Raw genomic sequence first — 27,914 nt, forward strand, 5'->3', positions numbered from 1 at the left:
GCACGCCTGGATAGGCCACCGTACTCATCAGACCATGCTGTGCCTGCCTCGCATGTGAGCACGCCCTTCCAGCCAAAAAGGGGTGCATGTCCATCGGAAAGGCTGGGACTAACTATCTGTGGCTGGTTTCTGAAGGGAAGGAAGCTCTCGAAGGTGTGGTTGGGTTAGGATCACCTAGTGAATAACTGGGTGAAAGGGCATCTTCTGGTGAGGTTTTAGGCAAGTAATGCTTGAACCACAGCCCCTGGGGTTGGATGGTGGGGATCCCGGGGAGGCTTGCTCAAGAGGGCCTGTGATGTGATGTGCCTGAGTCTGGCCTTAGCCTCGAACTGGACTAGACACCTCTGGAGCGTCAGAGGAGAGGTTCGAGAAATAGAGGGCCTGGGAGGTCTTAGCCGGACAGGGTGTTAGAGGAGGGACGTGCGGTATCCAACAGCTGGCCCCTGTGTACTATTCGGGGACAGGATGAACACCTGAGACCTCTGAGATACAGCCACGGGCCATCAGCAACCAGAGTGCCATTTGGAGAGAAAAGCACAGTGGACCTCTCAGGTTGCTCAACTGCTGTGCCCCAGGGTAAACGCCTGGCTCTGACTGATAGGTCAGCCCAGCCCTGGAGTCTCGCCTGACCTCTCCGTGTAAGTGCTTATGTTTCATGTCCCGAGAGCAGCCCATCGGACCCACTGGCCCCCATGGCACATATACGCCCCTTCCGGTGGCATCCAATCAGAGACAGACATATACACAGGAAGATGGGCTTAACTGTGTGACCAGGGCCCAATGAAATGAGGCCGTGGGCCATGCCTCAAGGGGAGGGCGTGACTGGTCGAGCTAGGCATGCTGAACCCCTTGGCGCAGGCACATCATGTTGGCCCGCCCCTGCGCATGGAGCAAGGGGTATCAGGCCAGCCAATCAGAGAGTGTTATATTGGGAGGTGGGGCCAAACTAACCGTGGCCAACCTCTGAGTGGAGGGAGGCTGTCTAGCAGAGCTGAGGCTTGTAGGTGAGTGGTGGGGGTTTTTTGTTTCTTTGTTTTGGGGATTTTGGGGTACCGTGCCAGTGCTCCTTGGGTGGTTTAGAGGGATCAGGAAGACGAAAGCTCTTGACGCAGGACAGAGGGACCACAGAGCGAGAGGGGTCAGGGTGGCCTGTGAGGTGACTTCGGGAGCCTCACTTCCACTTCAGGCTGCAAGAGGCGCCAGAGGCGAGAATGAAAAGAGGAGATGAAGGTAGCTGAGCCCTAGAACACTGGTTGGGGCAGAGTCAGGGGCCTGAGAGAGGCGGTAGGGACTCTCCACGTCTGCCGTTTTGTGTTCCTTTCCTTCCTGGGGTCTGTGGGTCCTGACAGGACAAGTGGGTCGTCCTGCGATGCTTCCACTGGCAAGAGTTTGACAGGCTCACCGGTCTGAAAGGTAACTCTGGGCCCTTTAATCAAGCACATAGGCAACTGTAGGGCCCGAGTCGGGAATGGGCGACTGATGGACAGCATCACACCTGTGCGAGGGCCTGCAGGCAGCCTCGGGAGTGCCAGAGGTGGGGCCTCTGTCTGACGGGGGCGGGAAAGGAGCCTCTCAGAGGGGCATTCTCAAGTGTGGTCACCGAGGTGAGTGGACAGGGTAAATAGCAGACTAGATCGCAAGCCCAGGTCAGCAGGGATGCACAGCCCTTTGGGGGAGGAGAGTGGGATCTTGAGGAGGAAGGGCCAAGGTTTATCTGTGAGGTGAAGTTTGAAAGACCCACTTTTCCCTGGTAGTGAAATAGGACGCTGAAGGCAGTAGAGGAAGGCGTTCTGAGGGTGGCAGGTTTGAAGAGAGCTGGGTGTGGCAGTGAGGTACAGAAGGGGAAGTAGTGACTGTCCATGTTTTCCTCCTTGTGTCCAGCTGGAGTCCTCAAGGGACATCTGGGGCCACTGACATGCACCCAAGGGCCTTGCCTCGACAGAAATGCCTGTCTGCAGGGGGTGGGGCAGGACTGGACCCCTTCTGCATCCGACGTCTGGGCAACTTCTGCATCCAGATCTCACAAGTGCCACTTCAGGCGACTTAATCCTGGGCGTGTATGCCTTTGCAGCCCGTCAGAGAGATGTGCATTGGGAGGTGGGGCCTAGATAGGCACGACCACTCGCTGAGGAGAAGGAGGCTCCCAGGGTGGGAGAATACCTGCATGGATGATTTGCCATTGAGTAACTGTGTTATGAGTCTCCCCAGTTGTGATAGGGATCCGAGAGGAACCTTACTTAGCTCATGCACCAGGACAGTGGGATCTCAAAGAGGCAGGACCGAGGGAAACCTGTGGGGTGATCTCAGGAGCCTTGCTTCTAAATGGGACTGAGCAAGGCCCCAGAGTGCAAGGTTGGGGAGGGGTCAAGAGGGCTACAGGGATTGGGCAGGCTGAGTGGGACACCTTATGAGCTGGGAGACGTGGCCCAGGTGACTGAGTAGGTCCTCAATGCGTTGGCTTTCCCAACCAGACACGGGCATTTGGTGCCTTGTTTTACAGGCGGGAGGCAGTGTGTAGTGATGAGGCAAGCTGGCCTGCTTTTCGTCCCTCCCGGCTCCCGCACGGCTAGCTTTACACCCGAAATAACAACACACAAATCGTATTCATTTAAACACGGCCTGTCCCATTAGTTCCAGCCTCTTATTGGCTAATTCTCACTTCTTGATTAACCCATTTCTAATAATGTGTGTAGCACCACGAGGTGGTGGCTTACCGGGAAGATTCTAACATATGTCCATCTCGGGCCGGAGCTTCATGGCATCTGCCTGACTCTGCTTTCTTTCTCCCAGCATTGTGTTCTGTCTACTCCACCCACCTAAGGGCTGGCCTATCAAAAGGCCAAGGCAGTTTCTTTATTAACCAATGAAAGTAACACATAGACAGATGACCCTCCTACACCGGCAGTGCCCAGGATTTTCCTACCCAAGGGTCGGGAACGCAGCAGAGGACCAATCTTGAGAGGTAGTGGGTCTGAGAGCTCCACGTTCAGATAGAGATATGGTGCAGAACTGAACTGTGGTGACATCCTCTTGCCCTCTCCTTGCTGCAGTACAAGTGCCAGGGCATCTGGCCACATCCTGTGGAGTCCAAGTCCCTGTTCCCATGGCCATCCTGTAATTCCTCCTGGTATCTGTAGTGACCGGAGTCCTGTCTAGCCCAAGAAGATTCTAGCCATGTCAAGCGGGGAGAAGACAGCCTGTGAGAGTGCTGGCGCACATCCGAGGCTGGATCCGAATCCCACGTGGGATGACACCAAGAACCCAGATGCAGTCACCCCAGGTAAAAAACAAAACCAGAAACAATGACAACAACAACAACAACAAGCCAGATAGGCCCTTGTAGGGCTCTGTCCACCTGGGTAACATCCTAAGGTCTTTTGGTGGGTGGGAAAGCCCCTGAGAGTTCTGAAACGCATCCGAGGCAGGTCTGATTCTCAGGTCAGATGACACCCGGAACCCCGATTCAATCATTCCAGGTTTGAAGAAACAAGATGGACTGCCATATGGCTGTGTCCACCACAGGGGACATCCTAAAATCGCTTGGTGGGTGGGAAAGTTCCTGACAGTGCTGGCACGCATCCAAGGCTCATGCATATCACATTGCATGACACCAAGACCCCAGATTTCATCACCCAAGGTTAAAAAAAATCAAACAACAACAACAACAAAAACAGAAGGGCCCTGTAAGGCTGTGTCCACCCCGGGGGACATCCTAAAATCTCTTGGTGGGTGGAGCACTGAGTGGATTATGTGCGTGAACTTTTATTGGAATAGCAGGAGGTTTCAGATGCTAATAACTCTTGTTCAAGCTTCTTGGGGCCTTTAGGTTCCCCCACCTGAAATTTCTGCCACACAGGAAACCTGCCACATGCCTAGTCAACATGCCTCTCCGGGAGCACATGGGTCACAGTGACTCTCTGGAAGGCCTGTAGAGGTGCATGGACCAACTGGTCTGAGAGTCAAGCCTAAGTGGTGTGTGTGTGTGTCTGTGTCTCTGTGTGTGATGTATATGTGATATGTATGTGTATGTCTCTGTCTCTGTGTGTGATGTATATGTGATATGTATGTGTGTGTCTGTGTGGTGTCTGTATGTCTGTGTCTCTGTGTGTCATGTATATGTGATATGTATGTGTGTGTCTGTGTCTCTGTGTGTCATGTATATGTGATATGTATGTGTGTGTCTGTATGTCTGTGTCTCTGTGTGTCATGTATATGTGATATGTATGTGTGTGTCTGTGTCTCTGTGTGTGGTGATGTATATGTGATATGTATGTGTGTGTCTGTGTCTCTGTGTGTCATGTATATGTGATATGTATGTGTGTCTGTGTCTCTGTGTGTCATGTATATGTGATATGTATGTGTGTGTCTGTATGTCTGTGTCTCTGTGTGTCATGTATATGTGACATGTATGTGTGTGTGTTCATGATTTCACGGATGACTATTGAAAAAGTGTAAGGAACAGATGCTGGCTATGGAATCTAGAAACACTATAATGACACTGCTTTCCGTGGAGATGATGAGAACAGCACACTTTGTTTCAAAATATTTTTCCTCTTTCGTTTTAATACACCAGGAAGAGAAGTCATTGATGTCAGTGGTGAGGAATTGATGTCAGTGGTAAGGACGGTACTTCCTCTGGAACAGAATGGCAAGAGGCCAGGTGATATGCTCCATGTTTTCATGAAATAAATTTAGAAAAGTCTGGCTGGAGAGAGGGCTCAGTGGAAGAGTGCTTAAGGTGCAAACACAGGAGCCTGAGTTCAGGCCCTCAGCACCCACAGATAAAGCCATGCGTGGCCACGCCCAGTTTTTAAGCCCAGAAGTGAGGGCTGAGGCATGGCAGAACCCGGGGGATATTGCGGGTCCTTGCTGATTGCCAGACTAACAGAATAAACCGAGATAGAAAGTAGGTAAGTAAATGCAGCAACTAAGGCGCATGCACCACGTGGATGTACTTGGGTGCATTGAGCTTAAGTATCTCAAAGCAGCATCCTGCAGTAGATCAGATGTTCAATGTGGTAAGGAATTAAAATCTCATGCCTCCAACAAAGTACGGGTCCTGTCATAGAGCCTGTCTGACAGGAATAAGGTGGCCATGGAGAGAGGAGGACACCTCACTTCTGCCTCCTAGGTCGGCACAGGGGCACCCACAGCTGCCCTTCCTCTGAACACATAAATCTAGAAAACTCAACACCTGTTCTGGAAATGTGAATTGTATGTAGGCTGTGTGGCACCCCCCACTTCTTCCACTCACTACAAGAATGGCCTTTTATGTACATCGAAGTGAAAAGGTGAGTTCTTTGCAGGAAGAAAATACAGAATTTATTTGAAGAATTTGAAGGGACATTCTAGGAGATATCAGGAATTTGAGAAAATTGTTTCAACCAAAGAAGTGCAAGGCGAGGGAGGTATCGCTTGGCAGACAAGAGAGTGTGTTTACTGCCTTGTTCTCAAACAGTGTCAAATAGTATTTATTAGATTACCAACTCTCTACTTCACGTTAATTGCCGATATTGAGAACATAGCACCTGTGGTGTGGATGCTGTTATTTACTAACAGTGAGATCTTTGAAAATTAGATGTAATTATCTGTCTTCAAGGTTTTGATTAGCACAAGTGATATGTCTGTTTCTAATATCACATTTGAAGCCATGCCTTTAATTCCAGCACTTGGGAGGCAGATCTCAGTGAATTCGAGGCCAGCCTGGTCTACAAGAGCTAGTTCCACGACAGGCACCAAAGATACACAGAGAAATCCTGTCTCGAAAAACAATCCAAACAAAATACCACATATTACTTTACTTGTTTGTATTTTAGTCCAGCTCTCTGTCTCCTCTCTCTCTCTCTCTCTCTCTCTCTCTCTCTCTCTCTCTCTCTCTCTCTCTCTCTCTATCTCTATCTCTATCTCTATCTCTCCCTGTGTGTTTGTGCATATGTGCGATTTTTAATCAGTAATTCAAGTAAAATTTCATCCTTCTCAAAGATCTCTGATGCAGTTTGACAGCTGAGAGGTTTTGTTAGTTTAAAAGGACAACCTCACCAAACAAATTTCAGTAAACTACATATACAAGACCTGCACGTTATAGAGGTGTGAGCTTTTATAAACACAAGTTATAAACACAAGTTATCAAATTTCTCTCACACGCTGTCTTCCATCGTCTTAACATTTTTCATTGTGCAATAAAATCTGTCACAGCCATTCTGACATAAATATGCTACTGTTTATACAATGTGTATGTCTGAAACTTCTTTTTTCACAAACCCTAAGAATTCTTGTGAGTTCCAGGAAAAAACAGAAACACCCCCTTCAATGCCCTGGTCCTAATTTTTTTTCCCCTAAACTTAACTTTGTCCTCTGTTCTGCCATTACCTGAAACAGGTGTAAGAGGTCTCTGTTTGTGGTGTGTGTGTGTGTGTGTGTGTGTGTGTGTGTGTGTGTGTGTGTATTGTTTGGTATCTGTGTGAGAGTGTGTCTGTGTATGAGTGTGTTTGTGTGGTGTGTGTGTATTGTTTGGTGTCTGTGAGAGTGTGTCTGTGTATGAGTGTGTTTGTGTGGTGTGTGTGTGTGTGTGTGTATTGTTTGGTGTCTGTGTGAGAGTGTGTCTGTGTATGAGTGTGTTTGTGTGTGTGTGTGTGTATTGTTTGGTGTCTGTGTGAGAGTGTGTCTGTGTATGAGTGTGTTTGTGTGATGTGTGTGTGTATTGTTTGGTGTCTGTGTGAGAGTATGTCTGTGTATGAGTGTGTGTGTGTGGTGTGTGTGTGTATTGTTTGGTGTCTGTGTGAGAGTGTCTTTGTATGAGTGTGGTGTGTGGGGTGTGTGTGTGTGAGTGTGTGTGGTGTGTTGATTTAAATGGGATAGCCTCCACCGCCTGGGGATATTGAATACTTCTTTTCTCCTAGATGGCTGCTGTTTGGGTTTGTTTTGGGGTGTTGCACTGCTGCAGGGAATATGTCACTGTGCATGGCTTTGAGGTTTCCATAGCTTCCTGCTATTTGAAGTGGGTTCTCTCTCCTTTCTGCTTGAGATTCACCATGTAATTTTTTTGTGAGAACAGGGGTGGGGGGAATGATGCTGCCACCTGATTTCCTGGAGGTTCACGGTCCTCCATATTTGTTGCAAAGTGACCTAGAACACTTATTTCAAGCTGAGGAGACAAAGTGCCTGCCTTCCAAATTCTGTCAGGTGAAAAGGTGTCCTTCTCACACACCCCTGCCTGATCTTATTATAGTAGAAGGTAGAACGGAGCCTGTCAGCTCTTGTCTTGCCTTGTCCCGGCCCCTTGTCAAAGCCCAGCACCAAGGCCCCTGCACCCTGGAATGGCAGGCAGCATGGTCTTCTGTCGTTGTGTGCATGCTTACTCTGTTTCATGCGTGCAGCTGCAGGGGATGGTGGGGGAACTAGGTGACAGAGATGTAAGTGAACAGTCAGGCAGCCTCCTTCCTGATTTCTACAGAGAACTGGCCTCTTACTAGGGGAGAACGTTTTTCCTATGACACTGTGGTTGCCATGACAATGGGGACAAGCCATTCTTTCCTGGTTACAGATACATTAGCGAAAGATACTCACAGAGTGGAGACGTGGGATCACTAGACAGACACGCGAGGCACACAGGTAGGTGCCTGCAGCCATCCTGAGTGAATGTGAGCTGGGCCCGTGAGTGTGCCGTGGGTACGTGCTGGCTCTTTCGTGGGACAGGAAAGGTTCTGGCTATTACTGTTTGACGCGAAGCCCCAAGGACTGGTGCTCAGCCAGCCCTGTCTCTTTGTCCTCGGGTGACACCTCACCGCGTTGGTGCCAGCTTTATCCTTTCAGGCCCTGAAAGGATAGCTCGCCAACCTACGTAAATGGCTGCCTCGTCGCTGTTTGGCAATGATTGTCACACGTGCTCTTGACAGAATGGCCGTGTTGGTGTGATGGCACCTTACCCGAGAGAGTTGTAGCTTGTGTTGTCTGAGAGAGAGAAGCTGGAAGGCATTTAAGGAGGAGGTAAACGTGGATGAGGACTGGCAGTTCCCTTGGAGGATAGAAGCCGAGGTCTCCAGATCTCTTGGCCTGGAGACCTGACACAAGAAGGGAAGAAATGCCTCCAAAAGACAGCCGCCTCTAAAGTGGCCACTAATCGCAGCTAGGCAGACTGAGGCAAAAAAAAAAAGTCAGTGCGGTATGAGAGCACCTGAAGAAGGGGCAGCGTCTGTTCCCTCGACGGGTGTTAGTTTGTGCCCGGGTCGGAGTCTTTGCTCTGCTCACAGATGGGTTAAGCAAGCATCAGCTGGGCTGTGTTACAGGGTGTGCAGCTGGGGTTTCCCTCTGACCCAGCAGCCCATCACCGGCATCTCTCCCTGTATCTCAGCCCCTGCGTGTGAACAATATGCTCTGTGCCCTTCTAGCACCCTCTCGTCAGACTGGGCCCCGTCTGTTTGTCTCACCACAGCCATCTGGAAGTTCCCATCTGGAGAAAACGTGAATGGTCGTCGCACACGGAGACCGTGTGAAAGTTCTTGACAGAAGGCCTCGGACATGGGGCCAAAGCATGTGTTGAGACAGGGATTTCAGGATTCCATCTTGCACCCCTCTCCCTGCACCTCTGGGGAAGACTTTGCTGCTTTCATCGGAAAGGTAACTGTTGAAGGTAGTGCACTAGAGGTGATGCCTGAATCGATGGAGCCGGATGGCAAAACCGACAATATTTAAGCAGGCTGTAGAAGAAGGAGGGCTTTTCTAAGGCATGGCACAGTAGGCCTGCACAGATGGAATACACATGCCGGGGAGAGCGTGGCCCGATATGGGTGCAGACGCTTTTCTCTGTGACTGAGTTACAGATGCTGCCTGGATGCCCTGGCATGTGGGCTTGAACTCAAACTTGATATTCCCGGGTATGTTTTCTAACTCAGGAAGTGTGTGAGGCTGAGAACATCACGCCTGGGGTGGAAAGCTTGCATTCTATAACTATAACGCGGGCCTCCATGATTGCTAAGGGCACCGAGTGAGCGGTGGGCTCTCTCGTGCCCGAGGTGTGGTACCCGCATATGGATGGGGGCATGGTTGCTTGGGCTAGATGGTGGTCAGTCAACCTTGCTGGTGAGCATGTGCTCGGAAGGTCCAGCAGAGGGCAGCCGGAAGTAACTGAGGTGCCTATGTTTTCCTCTGTGTCCTCAGCAGATAGATACCTGTGGCCTAGTACTCCATGGAGGCTGGATCAGAGCAGGCCAACCCTGTGAGATCACACAGATTTCTCGGAGGAAGAAACACTGCGGGTGATCCCTAAATTGGGCCCCAGATTGCACAGTCCACATTTACTATTGCATCACCCAGCAGGTGTGGCCTGGGCCAGACCTAGACTCCTGCATGTTGAGAGCCACTTTATGCACTGTGAGATCACATTGGAAGTCGGTAAGACTTGAACAGGAATACGGCAGAGGGGACACTGTACATTTGAGCAGTGAATAGGGATCTGGTGCTAGAATTACCGACGGGTGTTTATGGATACAGAGGGTGGGATGGGGAGGGCTGAGGGACTGAAGCGAATATCATTTGCCTCCCATATTCTGTCCGGTCGGGAATTCCCATGGATAAGGCAAGGCCTGGAGTCCCTAAGGAAGAGATCGGGGTGCCCACACTCACCGAAGGGGTCGTGGGCTAACAGGAGTCCCCAAAATGACCAGGGTCCTCAGGGAACTGCTTCAGGAGTCCCGGGTCCACAGCGCTCTGCGGTGCTGTGCCTGGTGCTGGCCCGGTAATGACAGAAGCAGCCTGCGTCTTGGCAGGAACAGTGAGCGACTGTGGCTTGTGAGCCCTCCGTGGTTCTTCCCTGTGTGGTCATCGGCACCCTCAGTGGGCCTCTCCTGAGGATCAGACAGATGTGGGCTTTGTTTCCAGAGTGCATGCACGACACGCACGGCATGCTCACTGCTGATAGGAAAGCGCGGGCCCAAGGCAAAGCAGTCAGGAAAGGAGTATACCCCTGACACACACCCACTCACGGTGAGCAGAAAGGGACGAGACTCCACTGAGAAGTACGGGGGAGGCCCTGTGTGGAGAGGCAGAGAATGGAGGGACATGGACTGGAGAGCTACGCCTTATACAGATGAGATTGGACACCACTTAAGATTCAAAGCATGCCTTCTGGACTTAGGGATGGGCAAGTGACCATCCAGGGCATCAAACAGCCGCTTTGATTTCCAGTCTGTCTAAGACGACCCTGTGGATTAACAGAGGTTGTGGGCAGGAGAGTTCTGTGGCCTGGGATCTGATGGTAGAACAGTGCCCATCACCAGCAGATATGGGTGTGCAGGGCCCATGGACTTGAGACAGCAGCAGGAGAGTGGGCAATACCAATGGCGACACTTACCCTGTTGCTCTCATCTGACACTACTGAGTCTGCCAATTAGAAAGCATTTCTCCACGGTGAAGTGCTTTCCTTGGGGGGGGGTCTCCTTTGTGCCACGCGTTCACTTGATCCCATAGCGAGGTCCAGCACGGAGTTGGGAGCAAGTGGTCAGAACCATACTATGAGGGGGTGGGGGAAGGGGAGAGAGGCCAGAAGCTATGACAGTGAAAGCAACCATCCTTACCTGCCATGTTATGCAAATCGCCATGAAGTTTTCCACACACACACACACACACACACACACACACACACACACACACACACACCGTTCCTCAACCTGGTATCATACTGGTGCAGAAGGCAAGGTGCACTAGGTGTGCACAGGCTTCCTGGGGTGGGGCACAGGGGGGGGTTAGCTCCCTAGGAAAGAAAGGGATGAGGCTCCCCCCACCAGGACGGAATCCCAGGGAGCCCCCAAGGCATTGGATGGGCAGGAAAATACACAAGCCAAGTAAAGAAACTCACCTCTCCGGGAGGAAGTTCACCACCCTAGCCTCAGGGTGGGCGACCATGTGTCACACATCTGCTCTGGATCCTTCCATATCTTCTCAGGCACACACCCTCATCCCTGTGGAAGGACAGACTTTGGGCACCCCCTTGCTTTCTCTCTCCTCACCTCACTGAGCTGTGGCTTCAGTATCCACTAAAGGCTAATTCCGTCCTAACACAGCTCTGCTTCCCTCTCCCACACTTACAGGGCAGGCCCACAGCACCCTGAGAGAGGCCCTCAGGTTGAGCTTGTCTACCAGATTCTGGAGGGAGGACAGCACCGCAGGCAGGGGAGCCAGGCCAGACAGAGACGACCAGCAGGGAGCAGTGCCCACCACAACGCAGGGGGTCACCCTGCCCTGATCAGAACAGCCCCAGGGTTCCATCGCCATGGACTCTGCAGAGTATGTGCTCTGTGGCTGGAAGGGCCAGCTGTGGCCTGCAAGGGTGTTGACCAGACCCAGGACCTCGGCCCATAGTAAGAGGAGAGGGGCCTCTTTCCTGGAGGTCCAAATTCTCTCTGTTGGTGAGAAGACCAGAGTGAGGAGCACAGAGGCGAGGCCCCTAACCAAGTCTGAAATCGTAACCATCGCCTCCTTGGCCGGAAAGGAGTCACAGGGCAGTGGCCCGCCAGGGCAGACCAGGGCATACAGAAGAGCCCTCAAGGTGGCCCTGGATGTTCTGGGCGAGGCAACCCGCTTGTATCAAGGAGAAAGGGCAGGTGGCCGAAGAACCAGCACAGCGGCTCCCAAGGTTCCAAAAGCGGAGACCAGCTCCAGCCCACGCCAGCGCCCGCACCCCCAAGGGCACAACCAGAAAGTCCAAGGGCTCTCCCACAGGAGTCCTGGGAAGCGAGGCCGCCCAGGACCTGTGTTGATGGGCTCAGGGAATGAGCCTGCAGTGCAAGGGGGGGAAGCCCAGGCCCAAGCCTCTGTAGAGTCCCCTTACTCTGAAATGCAAGGGAACACGTTAAGGGGCACCAGAGCGCGGCCAAGTTCCTGCAAGACGCCAGCAGGAAATGCTGGTGATGATCCTGGCAAGAGAAAGTTGAGCACCCGGGCCTCTAGGGAGGGTGCCCGCGATAACAATGAGCATAGACCTGCCTCTGGGCCACCGAGGAGGCATGCCTCTACCTCGCCCAAAGCTCTCAAGCAGCAAGTACGGTGTGGCAGCCTAGAGATCCGGGCCATTGGAGCCCAAAGGAAGACCACCCTCCCAGAGAACAAGGAGGATCCCGGCCCGCCGACCCCGAGGCCAGACTCAGAGAGGACATCGGCAGCCTGCGCGCCTCCAGTCCCGAGCCTGCGAAGATCAGTCCGCATTGCTGGCAGGAAAAGGAAGATCCATGTGCTGTGTGCACATTGCGGGCTCTCGGGACTGGAAACTCGAGTGCACTCGAAGGTGACTAAGGCCCCGGTCAAGAGGAGAGCCCCTGGAGTTCAGGAAGACTGCCAAGCCACCAGTGTGGCTTCTGCCCAGGAGACGAATACCATCGAACGAGGGATGCTGGTCTGGTTCAAATTCCAGGACCATCCTTTCTGGCCGGCGGTGGTCAAGAGTGTCAGCAAGAACGACAAGACGGCCAGGGTGCTGCTGATCGAGGGCAACATGCAGTTTGAGCGCAGGGGTGTCCGCGTCCCTCTCCGCAAGCTGAAGCTCCTGGACTGTGGGGAGAGATTCTCCCTCCTGCGGAGAGCCAGCAAAGTGTACGGCCAGGGCATCAACTGGTGCCTCTCGGTGATCGACCGCTACAGAGAGGACCTCGCCTGTGGCTCCTTCCGGGGCTCCTTTATGGACTACTACACCGCCCGAGCCAGTTACCCGCTGAGGAGAGCCATTCAAGAGGGCGACCTGCGCATTGATTTCCCCAAGGTGAGCTATGCAGACTTGGAAGACTGGGAGGAGGAGACCGCCCCCTGTGGGAAGAGGCCAAGCAAGAAACTCCTGCCTGACCGCATGAGAGCCGCTTGGGACAGAGCCAACCAGAAGCTCGTAGACTTCATCGTGAAGAGAAAGGGGGCCGACCAGCACCTGCTGGACATCGTGAAGGGCAGGAAACCGTCCCGGTGGCTGGACGACCTCTGGAAGTCAAAGAGGGAAGTCTTCTGCATTGAGACCTACCTGGAGGATGAAGACCAGTTGCACCTCGTGGCCAGACATTTGCAAGAAATATCCAAGGAGGCAGACCAGGCCCTGCTCTCGCTGGCAAGAGGAGACCAAGTCCGGCTCACCATGGAGGTTCTTCTTCCAGAGGCAATCATCTGCTCCATCGCTGCCCTGGATGAGCTCAGCTACAAGGAGGCAGAAGAGAAGTACCTGCGTGGCCCACCTGTGCACTATCGTGAAAAAGAGCTCTTTGAGAAGACCATCCTAAAGGCGGCCCGGAAGAGGTCAGCAGCCAGGATTGGGGCTGGCAGGGACCCTCCTGGGCCCACTCCTTAGAAGGGAGCTTCCTCCTTTCTGCCATCACCCCCTGCAGCTCCACCTCCAAAAGAGAACCATCTGGAGACTGTGGGGCTTGCTATGACCGCTCCTCACTGCATACGTGTTTCTCCACACACAGACCCCACCCGTACCCCCGAAATAAACGTTCAGGAACGTGCTTGACGTTGCAGGTTGTCTACGTGGATTCGGCAATTCCTGTTAGCTTCATGCCGGGCCTAGCCCTCTGTGGCCTGTGCCCAAGCGTGGAGAAGTCCCGTGGGGTCTCCTGTCTGGACCGTCACCAGCTATGGGTGGAGTATTAGCTAGCTATGCGCAGACTTGCCCTCTCTGCACGGACCCCACGCACCCAGACAGCACACCAGGTTCCTGATGACACTGTGTCTCTCTGTGTGTCTCTGACTCTTCCCCATACTCCCTGTCCTCTCTAGGGTGCCTTGGATGGGGCAGGTCCCATTGCTTTCTCCATTACCTCTCTCTTTGCTCACTCACGTTGAAGGAGAGGAACACATGTGTGCTTTAAGGCTGTGCTTTGAAGCCAAAGAAGGGGGTGGAAATGTTGTGACCCTAGGGATAGCCTGATTTCAAAGGACTCTCCCCCTCTCTCTTTGTGTGTGTGTCTCTCTGCATGTGTCTCTCTCTGTCTCTCTGTCTCTCTCTCTCTCTGTCTCTCTCTCTATCTCTATCTCTCTGTGTGTGAGCACGCTTGCACGTGTGCATGTTTGTGAGTGTGTGTGTCTCTCTCTCTTTTTGATCCTCCTGTCTCTGTCTCCCTGGTGCTGAGATTAAACATACCTGTCCACATACCTTTTTGTCAAATGAGTACTGGATGATGAAGTCGGGTTTTCACCTCATGCAGAAAGCACTTTTCATTCTCAGCCATCTTCCCATTCCCGGAGACTTCTTACTGTAAATGAGACATTTGCTACTTGTGGGCTGACTTTTTGCAGAAAACATCAGTATCCCAGCTTTTCTCACATTTCAGAGATCAGAGACTTCTGCAGTTTGCAGGAAAGGAGGGGACCTGTCATCCCTTGGAGTCACTGACATCTGTGATGTACTGATGAGGGGCAGCCCTGCCATACTTCCCTGAAGCTCCTGTTTTCTTGTCTGGAATCACAGTCCATGACATATTTTTGTGACTGTGCACCAAATTGGTGCCTCAGTGGGCTCTCAAGTGCAACATTACACAAGCCCGGTCTTCTTTCTCAGTCTCTGTTCTTGTCTGAATCTCTGTGAAATGTCCTTGTGTCCTCAAGCCTGTGCTTCTAGATTCACAGTACCGTTTGCCTTGTACGGGAGAATGCTCAGCATTAGTCCTTGCTGCTAATTCCTGGATTTCCTTTCTGCACACAGTGGGCTCTTACCCAGGTTAAGAAGATCACACATAGTGTGCGTGCTTGTATTTTCAGTAATGGGACTGCAAAGATAAGAACCCTGGTGCTTGCTGACCAGCCAGTATGGCTGGATTTGCAAGTACTGTGTTCTATGAGGAGACCCTGTCTAAAAAACTAACATGAAGAATAGATGAGGCAGACACGTCTTTTCAGCTTCTGGATTCCACACTCAGAAGGTCACAACAATGAACATGTACAGAAGATTTTTAAATGGACCCACATTTTCCCTCTGTGTTATGAGCTGTTTCTGTGTAAAAGCCATCAACAGTGTAACTCAATCCTTCTTACCTTTAAGAATGGAAAAATCTCCGGACCTCCCTTCTTCCTGCTTTTGACTCCATCTAGAGGAGGAAATAACAATTTCAATGTGTTCATTTCTTTTCTAAGGGAAGATCATGTGTAAGGCCATTGTGTTCTACTTAGCCATGCACATGGCAGTGCAATGCTCAGAGCCTGCATGTCAGAAATATTCTTACCTGCATATTCAGCCTCTCCTCTGACTTTAACTGCCACTGCCCCTGTACGTTAAGTTCTGAGAACAAAACCCTGTCTCCTCACCTACCATTCATGGGGCTATATGTCCCAGTAACGCCGTTTTCCTTGCCTACACCATCCTCTCCCAGAGGTTGAAGCCCAACGATGGGGACATGTCATTGCTTGACGTCACTGACACCTGACGAGTACTGATGAGAGGCAGCCTTTTTATGCCTCCCAGAAGCTCCTGTTTACTTCTCTTTTCATTTGTGTCCTTGAGTTTTCTTGGGGACATGCGACTGCAGGTTTCTCACTGTAGACTTTGAAGTGCTTGTCTGATCAATTCTCAAGTCATCTCTCCTGCTCCTTTGTCCTGATTCCTTCTGTAATTCTCATTTGTCTGTAGCCTTTGTTGGATTTAGAGGTCCTGCTCCCTGTTTGTTTTATGGGAGAATATTTCACATCAGTGCTTTGGGCTAATTGGTGTGTGGGTCTGTTTTCCTATACACGAGTTGTCACACACATCATACTTTCTTTTTTATCTTTGGAGTATGGAAGTTAGAAAGTACATCCTTGAGCAAGGAGCAGAAGAATACATATGATGCCTTCTGGTATCTGTCTTTTTATCTGTGTTTTCTGTCTCCTGGTACACTCCTTTGCGTGTGTGCGTGCGTGTGTGTGAGCGTGCGTGCACATGCAACAGTAGCACTGCAGTGTATAATGCAGATGAAGCACATGAGGAAGAGCAGGAACAGTGGAGGCAGTTGCAGTCAAGAAGTGCAAGATACAATATCACAAACATGAGAATGTACAAAGTGTTATAATAAAGTACATCATTTTATAAACTAAAACAAATAATTGAAAAAACAGAAGTAGGGAGCAATACATGGAAAAAATTTCCCTTGTAAGTGTGGACAAAACAAACTGTATTCTGTGTTTCTTCCTTTCTCTAGGCCTCCTTTTCTCCAACCCTATTCATTTATGTTGAGTTTGAGCTTCTTTTTGCTCAGAGGGCTAAAATTGAAAAGAAATGTGTTGAAATTCCAAAGCACTTCAGAGAAGATATGTCTTGTTCCTTACATCTAAGGGATTCTATATTCCAAATAAGTACACAGCTACAAGTTGAAGCCTCCATCAGCCTGGAAATAAAGATGAATATGTTGAACAGAGGTCTGTGTTGATTAGGTATGAACATACCTCAAGGGAAAAATTAATTTTTGTGAGACTAAGGTACTGAGATGAAAGGCTATTCTCATACCCTGAAATATGGGCATGAGTTCACATAAAGTGGTTTCTCTTTTCACCATTGTAGTGACATTTCATTTGTATTTTAAGAAGTAAAACTTGCCTGAAGATCAGAAAAGTAAAACAGTCACACGAGCCAGTCCTACAGGCCAGGTAGGAATGACACACCTCTTTAATACCAGTAGCTGTAATGACACACATTTTTAATCCCAGTAACCACACCAGGTTGCTATAGAAACCAGGTGGTAATGGTGCATGCTTTTAATCCCAGATCTAGAGAGGATTATAAAATGGGGGGAGACAGCTCTCAATCTCAGTCTTTCTTTCTTCATTGTTGCCAGAGGTTTCTGTCCTACCTGGTTCCCACAGTTGTTAAGTTTCAAAGAAAATCACACAGAGGTCTACATAAGTTATAAACTGATTGGTCCATTATCTCAGGTTTCTTATTAACTCTTATAACTTATATTAGCCCATTATTCTAGTATATGGTAGCCACATGGCTTGGTACCTTTTTCAGTAGGGCAGGTCACATTTGCCTTCTTGGGTGTCTGGACAGGACTGGGGAGGAGTGGGCTTCCTCCTTCCCAGAATTCTCCTGTTCTCATAGACCTGCCTCTACTTCCTGTCTGGTTGTCCCACCTATACTTCCTGCCTGGCTACTGGGCAATCAGCATTTATCTAAAACATGATTGACAGAATATAGACAATTGTTCCATACCACTTCATTATACCTGAGATAGCAGTAAAAGACTAAACAGGTTTGTGGAATATTATTATGTGTTACATTTGTTTATGCTGTGGAACATTTGTTTTAATGATGCAAAGAGGTGTTCCATTCTTTATGCTGCATTTATTTAACTCTGGGAAGCTGTGATTCTTTGCCTGTCTAACACACCTGATGGCCTAATAAAGAGCTAAACAGCCAATAGCGAGGATAGGTGGTGCTACCAGTCAGAGAGTATAAATAAAAGGAGAAATGAGGAAGAAGAGGATCAAGAGAACAAGGAGAGGAGGACATCAATGGCCAGCCACCCAGCTACACAGCAAGCCAGGGAGAAAGAAGTAAAGAAAGCTATACAGAAATAGAGGAATGAAAAAGCACAGAGGCAAAAGTTAGGTGGAATAATTTAAGTTAAGAAAAGCTGGCTATAAGCAAGCCAAGCCAAGGTGGGGCATTCATAAGAAAGAACAAGCTTCTGTGTAATTTATTTGAAACCTGGGTGGTGCCTCACCCCCCAAGAGTAAAGGGTAAAAACAATCAACTACAAAACAATATTATTTCTGTTTTCCTTTTACCCACTGAAAGGACTAACTAGCTCCAAAGGGCCACCAACTATTTCCTTGTGGTATGTGTACATGCCTGAACAGTCTGCACCTTATGACCAAACCACAGGAAAAAAGCTCTTAGGGAATCTGTTAGCTATATGTGAGCTAACTGTTCAAGAAACAGTGGGGCTTCCCCGCCCCTCAATTTTATTCATATGTATGGCTATGTAAGTTAGATCTTTAAAACCTTTCCAGTGGTAAGAAGTGGAAGTTTGGAGGAATTCCTGAGGTTCAAAAATGGTTGTTCACTTAAGGAATGTGGGAACTGACATTCTGCTAGACTTCTAAGTTAAACAACAAAAACCAACTCAGTGAATATCCTGTTTCCTCCACAACCTATAGACTTACTCTAATGAACATTTCCAAAGAAGCACCTTAAAATTTGCTCTGCTTCTCAGTGTTTACAATAAGTTCCAGTAAGGCTGACAGCTAAAAGTGTAGGCACCAACTTACAGGCTGCTATGTTCAATGGAAGGGGCAAGACACAAAAGGACAAATAATTGAAGATTCAACCCAGAAGTCCTATGGTACCTCAGGCCATGGAGACAGAAAATACAGAGATGACTACTGGGGAGTTTATATCTAGAGGAGAAAGAGCTCCAGTCTGGGGAAAGGGAGGAAAAGTCTATAGATGAAAGATGACATTGTTTGCAGCACACTGTGAATGCCCTAGGTGCTGATGAACTGTACACTTAAGTTGCTAAGAAAGTACAATGTTGTTTATATAATTCATTACAATAAAAGAAAACCTCTCAGAGGCTAGAGAGATGACTCAGCACTTAAGAGCACTAGCTGCTGTTTCAGAGACCTGCCAGTACCCACATGAAGGCTCACAACCATCTGTAACTCCAGTTCCAGGAAAACAGACACCACTTCCTTTCTGTTCTGGATCCTTTACTCCTTCTTGCTCCTACACAGAAAAATTTAGGACCCAAGGATTGGGAATTAGGATAGAGATTTGGCTCAGTGGCAAAAATAATTTAGCAAGCAACTGTGAGGACCTGCGTTCAAATCCCCAGACCTCACAGGAAGCCAGGTGTGGCTTAGAAGCTTCTCAATCCTCCCCACCCCCCACCCCGGTAAGATGGGTCAGCAGGGAAAACACAGAATAGAACTCTTAGGAATTTTTCCTAATGCAAGCTCTCTGCCAAAGCAAAAGTCCCAATCAAGCAAAATCACAACAAGCCAAATTAAAATATATCCAGGTTTAATTGGATTCCTGTGCTCTCAGTTGGCCCCAAGGGGGAACCGGGAGGCTGCAAATGCAACCTCCTGGCGGTGGGGAGGGGATACCATATGTTTCTCCTCTGGGAACTATCGTAAATACCCTGTGGGAGAGGTCTGACCCCTCATGCTGGGATTCAAAGTCCAGACCAAAGCAACTTCCAGGTCAGGGAGGCTGGGAAGGATGCTAGGGGCTGGGGACTATACCCCCAACATAACAAGAACCTGTCTCAAACAAGGTGGTATGAGGCACAGGCTACAATCCTGGTATATACAGTCCGTGAGTGCTCAGAGCTACACTGGTCTCTTTTAATGCCATTCTCAGGCATCTAGACCTGGTAGTAACTGTGACAACCCAGCCAAGCAGCTCACCACTGTTTGTACCTCTTGCCTTATGATCTGAGTTTCTAAAGTTGTCCTGAATTCTGAGAGGCGGTCCTGTAGGCTGTAGACCCCTATAGCATGGATGCTCTCCACACCATCCCCAAACCCCCTTCCATCCATGGCCAAAACGCCAGCCACTTCATCTATTGCCACCTTAGAGGCTTCCCTTGGACCCAGGAGCTAAATTTCCTAGCCCAGCAGTAGTTCTGTCTCTGTCTCCCGCACAGCTGGAAAAGGACTGTGATGTACCCCCTTTAAGGCCCACGAGGTGCTCTGGAGAAACCTGGGAGCTGTCGTTCACTGTCCAAGCACAGACCAGGATCAACCACTGATCCTCCTCCTTAGGGTTGTGGAGTTGGGCACTCTGGAGGCACTCTTATTAACCTGAGATGCTGTCAACTTATCTACAGTGGCTTGAGGTGCAGCAGGAAGTCTGCAGTATGAACGTTGGCACCTGTTTAAATTCACTAGCTCTGTCCCCTTACAAATGATGTGTTCATGGATAGTAGAGGACAGAGTGAGGATACAGGAGGTTAATTCCTGTAGCTCTGGGTTGGGCCAGGCATTTCCTGGTCCCAGAGTGGAGCATAGGATCCAAATAGAAATAGTACCTGCCTTCATGGAGTTTAGCAGTTACAAAACAAGTGGGGGTACTGGCTAGGATGGGATGCATCAATATTGATGCAGTAATATCTGGGTTAAGTAGACCCCGCCTCCACAGACCCTGACTCTCACTTTCTGGGCTAAGGACCTGCTCACACAGAACCCGGCACTACTTTAAGGACCATTATTAATTATACCAGTGGTCCCAACCTCCTGAGTAATGCAACACAAAGACTGGTAGGGGGCTGTTTTTCCCACTGGCCCAGGGCTATGTATTGGAAAATGTCCTTCTTGCTCATGCTCTCTGCCAGGCTAAGTTCGGCCTTGTCTGGGTGAGTTCCCCTTTTTCAAGTACAGGCCTTTAGGGTCCAGGACCCTGTTTACATTTGTGGTTTGTCAGGGCAACTCTGGAAGTCAAGGTCGTGCCAAGCTCCCGACCCCACCTGTGGCGAGGCAGTCCTCACTGAGGAGGGATTGCATGGGATGGAGACACCGGCCCACACATTTCTCAAGAGTCTCAAGAATCTTATCACAGTGGATGCATTGTGGTAGACATTGAGTCCCAATACTTGGCACAGATTTATAAAAATGGGCTCTTGCAATTCGAAGCTGAATCCTCTATCACCCCAGGGCTGCCTTCTACACAATCTTTATAAATTGGGTCTGTCCAATACAATCTGTCCCTAACGGCTAATCTCTCTATGCACTAAGATCTGGCCTCAATATTACCTTGACAATGGGACACAATGGCCACCAGAAGGAACTCTTGAATTTTCCATCCTACAGGACCTTGCAAATTTTCACCAGCGTGGGGATAAGTAGACAGAACTCTTGTATGTCCATGGTTTCTGGGTGCTGTGCTCCCATCCCTCCCTCAGTAGCCAGTGTCTTACAGCACCAGTTTTGGTTGCCAGGGTCACAGCACCTCTAGATTCCCGACTATCTGGGACATGGGACCCTGAAAGTTCCACCTTGACCATGCTGCCAGAGACACTATCCTGTCCCCACTCCCTTGAACCCTAACTACCCAATCCCCTACTGTGCAACAACATTCTCCACATTTCTTCCCCTAAACACCCCTACCCACTTCCTCCCTAGCCAAAGTGTTAACATATTCGGTCAGTGTGATAAATAGCCAGACCAGTTCAAGAACAACAGTAATATTTGTAATAATTGAAAAAGGGGGAACTCATGCTACCAGAGTGGGAGGTCCGAAATCTGAAAATGGTCTGGCCAGCACAGCATAGAGAGAGAGCGCGCCTGCATCTTCCGATTTTTCTACCTGGGCTCCAGGCGGCCATACCCTAACCAGATCTGATTGGCTGAGCTTCCCCATCATCTCCCTCTTTTGTCTATACTAGATCGATACAAATCCAATACAACTATATACAATAGGAACAGATACTAGATATAAAAATACAAGCAATAAACAATATTAAGCAAGGAATGCATACCAAAAGTTTTACTAAGCATTTTATTTCAAGGAGTCTAAATAATGTATTGAAATTGAGTTTAGCTAAATCATGAGGAGGGTAACTACAATTATCTAATCTTCAACTCCATCAAAGATCTGAGAAGGGAAGTAAAATTACTTGAGTAAACAGGAAGTACAATCGAGAAACTTCCAAAATGTGCAACAAATGAAAGAGACAACTGACTACCTGGGCAATCACGCAAAGTCTCATTTGCAATGTTGAGGCAACCAATTTTGAGTAAGGCCTGATGTAAGTGACATATCATTTTTAAAGGCAAGAAACTTTTCAAAACTATTTTACCCTGTCTTGGCAGGATATGACAGTCCTGTTTTATCCATTTACGGATACTCTGTATCACTGTCAGTGGTTGAGGTATGGGCATTTCTTTGCCCAAAGGCCAGTTCGGCCAAGAAGAAAGGCTCCAGGTAGAGTGTCTTTGGTGCTCAACATTCTCTCGGGAGTATTATCAGTGTTGCCAGGAGTGATTGTGTCTCATTACCAAGAAGGCATCTTCAGAGCAATTGCAGCCCACTTTCTAGGGCAGCTGAGGTTAGCTGAGCCCAATCGTGAGTGTGGCCTTGTTACTGAAAGCCCAGGTTTTGACCATCTCGCTAAAAAAGGACGGGTGTAGTCCATAATTTAGAATTTCTTGTTTAATTTCTTTCAAATCAGTCATGTGTATGGGCTCCCATGTATATTCTTTGACAGCCTTAGGGTATTTGGAGCCGGCTACCTTTTCTGATATTATTACTGGAAAGGCAGGTAGAACTCTGGGGAAGCTATCCTGGAGAGTTTTACGTACTGACGAAGTTAAACTTTGCCTTTTTACCTTTTGCTCCTGGTTATCAAAGTCGATAATTTCCTCAATCTTTTCAAATCTGTTTACCATTACCTTCTGCAAGGTCTGAATCTCCTGTCCAGTATTCTGCTCTAATGCCCTCATTGAGGATTCTAAGGTATGAAGTCTGTCCATTAGAGACAATAGCTCATCCTTGGACATAATCCTCATTGCATGTATAGTACCTTCTTGGATGGACATTCTATCAGTCAATCTGTCATACCCCTTCAACTAAGTCTGATTAATACATCCAACAGTGTGAATCCTCTCAAATAATGTTTCAGTACACACTGTCATGAGCTGGATTTTATGTGCCAAATCAGCCATTTCCTTCTCCAGAGCACCGAATCTCTCCTTAAATGAATTACTAGTAGACTGTACCTTTTCCAAAATTAGCTCAGTTGACCGAGTCGTATTAAGCAAAGATCTAGTCTCCTCCTTGAGAACTCCAATCTCTTTCTTGAAGAGGTTGGCATCAGTCGGAATTGGTTTTGAAATTACCTCAGCCGGCTGAAATTTGTTAGTTAAGATGGTCGTGCTCTCCCTTAGATTTTCAACTTCTTTTCTAAGAATCCTGGATTCAGTCTGTAAAGCCTGCATCGTTTTCCTATGGTCAAACCATATTATGAAAAAACTACAGAATACAAGAAAAAGGGTGAAACCTAGAAATAGCCATGTAAGAGGGATGTCATATGCACCTTGTAAGACCTCACACATGGTGTAAGTAAAAAGTCTATGGAAACCTTGGATGGTTAGATTGTCTGACATACTGCCCTTTTTAAATTTAAAATAATCTTAACTGTGGTTCAATCAGCAGGAGTAGGTGCAAAAACCATTGTCTGCCAGTAGGTGGCGGGGTGTACCTGAATCCACTTGTTCGGTTTTAGATAGGCTGACTATAAATGAAATACTGGAAGATATACTCAAATCAAGAAGTTAAAATCACAGACTGTGTGCTGTGTGAATTTCTTAGCCACACTAGACAGATCTCCCGCTCCGATGGCTGCAGAGCCTGGAAAGCACAAAGGAATGGCCTTTGCCTGGCTGCAGAGGCTGGGCTAATGGTGCTTGCATGGCAGGGAGTGGGGCTGGAGCTGCTGTGGCGAATCTGGGAAGAGGCCTGCAGCTGAAGGAGGTTCAGGATGGAACCAAGTGAAAGGGACAGATGGGGAGGGTGCTGGGCTGGATGCAAGCCCGCAGGCCAGAGGGGAGCCAAAGTGTGCAACGGCACGGCCCCAACTGGCCAGAGCCATAAAGGGCTCTAAAAGCCCCACGTTGGGCACTAGATCACTAGATGTTGACGTATTTGGTCGGTACGATAAATAAGCAGACCAGCTCAAGAACAACATTATATTTTTAATAATTGAAAAAGGGGGAACTCATGCTACCAGAGTGGGAGGTCCAAATATCCGAAAATGGTCCGGCGAGCACAGGGGGGGGGCTGCATCTTTCGGTTTTTCTACCTGCGCTCCAGGCAGCCACACTCACACACCACACAAACAGGCACACCACAGACACTCATCACTCACACATACGACATACCACACACACACTCACCACACACCCACACAAACACCACACACACACATACACCATACAGACACACACGTACCACACACGCACAGCACACAGACACACACCATACACACACATACATCACACAGACACACATCACACAAACATGCATACCACACAGACACTCACTATACACATATACACACTCACCACACACACACCACACAGACACACACACACAATACAGACACACACACATGTACCACAGAAACACCATACACCAACACACTTGATACCACACAGACAATCACCACACATACCACACAGACACATACACACCATACAGACACACACACAACACGCGCACACACACCACACACACACAAACACAGGCACAGAGGAAACATCTTCCTCTAAGCTGCCTGAAGGCATGCCTACTATACCATGCAGCCATCACTGCATCTAGTGGCATGTTTTCTCACTAGATTAGATGACAGCAGTTTGGAAAGTTCACCTCTTCCAGGTTTGTCTACTCTGCCCATGGCACAGGAGTGGATCATTACAGAATGTGCCTTTTGTCTGACAGATTTCACTGAAAATGCTTCCAACATTCATGGAGTGGCAGTGCATTCCTTCTCGGGGCTGGGTAGTATAGAATTCTGTTGTGCAGATGCACCACGTTTGGTGTGTCTCTTTATCATGAGTGGGTAATTGGGGAGTTTCCCACTGTCAAAAGGGCTGCCATGAGCTTTGGCATGCCTATATTGGTTCATAGGTTTCTATTCAGGGGATTGGCCCAAACCCAGCGGTGGAGCGACTGTGTGATGGACTGATGTAACGTTTCCCATTTTGTTGGACACAGAGGTGCTCCCCACAGTAGATACAGCATTGAAAATTCCCACAGCACCAAGGCCTTGCTTGGGAGGCTTCCTATGCTTAACTGTAGTTCTTAATTTCCTTCCTAAATTGTAAAGTGGGGTGGATTTAACTGCTGCCATCATAAGTTTCTTGCATTCCCTAAGGTCAGATATCATAGAACTTGTTTTGAGCCCCCATGGTTCATGCATGCCCAGATGATAAGGTGGCAAAGCATGGTCATCATGCATTCACAGTCCTTGGGAGAGGACAGTAAGACCAGGAAGTATCAGAGCCCAGGCTGGACAACACAGGAACAGCCAGGAGTCTCCCTTATTCTTTAGATTGGAAAAGGCTCCAGAAGGCAATCAGAAAGGTGACCCTCATACTGCAGGTCTAAAAAGGCTGGGCACAAATGAGCCTGTACAGTGGGCAGGGGACCAGGGGGCCTCCTGTTTCTGCCCCTTGTGTACTTTTGCAGTCACCACTGGGCTCCCAGGTCCTCCAGAGAAGCAGCCTGAGTGATACTCAGGCAGAAGGGGCTTACTGAGGCCAGATGCACATGCCCAACCACAGACATGAGTCAAGCAAGAACAACTGTTATGGTTCAAGTGAAATGCTGCAGATCCCCAAGTGGCAGCAGGCAATAGGACAAGAAACCATGCTCAGGTCCCTGAAATGGTGGTAGGCAGTGGGCAGCAGGTCCCGAGAGCAGCCAAATCCAGGCAGGGATGCCATAGTTCCCCACGTGGCTGCAGTGGCCTCCAGGGCCAAAGAGTCCCAGGCAGGGAGCCAAGTGGTGTGTGAGAGACCTCAATGGGGAAACCAGTCCCATGAGCAGAGACAGACAGATGAGCATGCCAAGACACTACGCCGTAGGTCTCTGAAGCAGGCTGATCCCAGGCAGGGAGCCACGCGGTGGGTGAGATACACTAGATGTAGATAGGCACACCATGCACAGAGAGTTTGGAAAGTTATTTAGTGGGTTATAAAGTGGAGAAGGGGAGAAGAGCAGAGAGAGAAGCAGAGAGTAAGAGACAGAAACAGAGATGGTGGAAGGGGAGAAATGGGGAGATGGAAGAGACAGAAGCGGCCTCTCTCAGAGGGAGAATCAGGCTGGAATCTGAAGATCACCTTGCTGGGCAGATGGGGGAGTGTAGTAATAAGGACGGTGACGGGGCTGCGTCCCCAACACCCCAGCCGCCTGCTCGGCTAGCTTATGCCCCGAAATAATTACACGGACACTGTATTCTTTTAAACACTGCTTGACCCATTTCTATCTAGCCTCTTCTAGGCTAACTCTCGCACCTGGACTAGCCCATTTCTTATCATCTGTGTAGCTCCGGTCTTACCGGGAAAGATTCAGCATGTCTGACCTGGCGGTTTGCTTCATCGTGTGCGTCTGCCTGGGAGAGCCGAGCATGGCCTCTCTTCTGAGGCGTCTGCTCCCGAGAGGAGAGCTGTTGAGTCTGAGCTCACTTCCTCTTCCTCCCAGCGTTTTGTTCTGTCTACTCCTCCCACCTATCTTCTAACCAATGGAATGGGCCAAGGCAGTTCCTTTATTAGCCAATGACCTTCCTCCATCATTTCCCCTTTTTCGGTTTAAACAAAAAAAAAAGGCTTTAACTTTAACATAGCAAAATTACATATAACAAAACAGTTATCAAGTAAAAATTACAATAATCTTTATCATAACTAAGGAAAACTATAACTATAACTAACTATTCTTAACTCCATCAAAGACTTCAGAAAGATACAATACTATATAAGCAAACAAGAAAAAAGCAACTTTTAAAACTCTAGAAATGACAGAGACATCTCGCTGCCTGGACAGTCACCCAAAGTTCCTCTGTACCGTTGGGGCATCCATCTTCAGCCTTCGGGCCCATGGTATCCAGCAGACATTTCCATAAAGCAGGAAAATTCAAAGTCAGTTCAGTCACTATCTGTTGTGTCCTGCAGAATGTCCCGCAGAATCTTTCATGAATCAGGAACCCCGAAAGATCATCTCACCTTAGGCAAGTTCAGTAGTCCTCTCTCTGCGGGTTCTCTGTGTCCAGTTTATGCAATAGTCCAGGCAAGAGCAGTTTCTTCCCCAAATGGCTATCAAACTCCATAACGATCCTCTTCGATGCCCATCTTCCTGTTGAAGTAGATTGGTGCTGCCAGGAGCAGAGTGTCTCATTGTCACGAAAAGTCCTATATCAGGGGAGGAAGAAGGAGTGGCTTGTCCCTTACAGGAACAGAACAAACCATTACATTACCATCTGATTTTTATAATAAAAAGGCTGGATGTTAGGCACCACTGGTTAAAGGAATTGGGATGGCAGATTCTTAAGACTGCTTCCTGCATATTTGTGGGCATCATCTTGTTGAGGAACGTGAGAAGGCTGGGTGCTGATCACATGCTGGGGTAGCTGGTCTGTTTGTTCCTGTCTGGTGTTTCTGGTATGGAAATGTCTGGTGTCTCTGACACCTGTTTAAGACAGTTTAAGGTGAATCCTTCAATTAAGATTCCTGGAACTCACAAGAATTCTTAGGGTTTGTGAAAAAAAGAAGTTTCAGACATATACATTGTATAAACAGTAGCATATTTATGTCAGAATGGCTGTGACAGATATTATTGCACAATAAAATGTGTTAAGACTATGGAAGACAGTGTGTGAGAGAAATATGATAACTTGTGTTTATAACTTGTATTTATAAAAGCTCACACCTCTATAACCTGCAGGTCTTGTATTTGTAGTTTACTGAAATTTGTTTGGTGAGGTTGTCCTTTTAAACTGACAAAACCTCTCAGCTGTCAAACTGCATCAGAGATCTTTGAGAAGGTTGAAATTTTACTTGAATTTCTGATTAAAAAACAACAGAGAACTTACTTGTTTTGCACCTAGACCTCAGGGTTCTCCGTGGTCACTGAAGGTTGCATTTGCCTTTTGATGTTTAGAGCAGGGCCTGCCAGGCTCCAGAAGATCCTGTGGGCTACGAAATCTGTAGGCAGACAAGCCTACCTTGACCTGAGCAGCTAGGCTGTCGATTCCAGAGATTTTTTTCGTGTCTGGAGATCCTCAGTTCAGATGAAAGGCAGTTTTTCTCGGTGGTCAGCGCTTGGCAGTCGAAGCAAAGTGTGGATGGACGTTGTTCTGTGCCCATTTGCTTTCTGTCTTCTTTGAAGGAAGTAGAGTGCTGCTGCTAGGAGCCAACCTGTCTCTTTTTGTTATGAAAAGTTTATTAATAATTAAATATTTAAATGCCATGTC

General features: G+C 48.6%; 1 protein-coding gene and 1 long non-coding RNA gene across 3 annotated transcripts; one reads left to right on the top strand and one right to left on the bottom strand.

The window, feature by feature from the left end:
• Positions 1–5,821: 5,821 nt before the first annotated feature.
• Positions 5,822–26,692, bottom strand: LOC142841259 (uncharacterized). 2 transcript variants are annotated; one of them, XR_012909038.1, is made up of 7 exons: positions 26,031–26,692; positions 15,004–15,056; positions 14,126–14,225; positions 10,853–13,167; positions 10,349–10,506; positions 9,622–9,842; positions 5,822–8,696 (listed from the first exon to the last, which is right to left on the bottom strand). It is a non-coding gene; the product is annotated as an uncharacterized LOC142841259 (long non-coding RNA). The 2 variants fall into 2 exon arrangements; XR_012909037.1 differs by having other exon boundaries at positions 26,007–26,692.
• LOC142841258 (putative PWWP domain-containing DNA repair factor 4) lies at positions 9,157–13,482 on the top strand. Its single transcript, XM_075958081.1, has 2 exons — positions 9,157–9,390; positions 11,085–13,482. Exon 2 carries the CDS (start codon positions 11,267–11,269, stop codon positions 13,316–13,318), a length of 2,052 nt encoding a protein of 683 aa, XP_075814196.1. The 5' UTR covers positions 9,157–9,390; positions 11,085–11,266; the 3' UTR covers positions 13,319–13,482.
• Positions 26,693–27,914: the final 1,222 nt, after the last annotated feature.

The sequence above is a fragment of the Microtus pennsylvanicus genome, chromosome X, assembly GCF_037038515.1.
Source record: "Microtus pennsylvanicus isolate mMicPen1 chromosome X, mMicPen1.hap1, whole genome shotgun sequence".
NCBI classification, from domain to species: Eukaryota; Metazoa; Chordata; class Mammalia; order Rodentia; family Cricetidae; genus Microtus; species Microtus pennsylvanicus.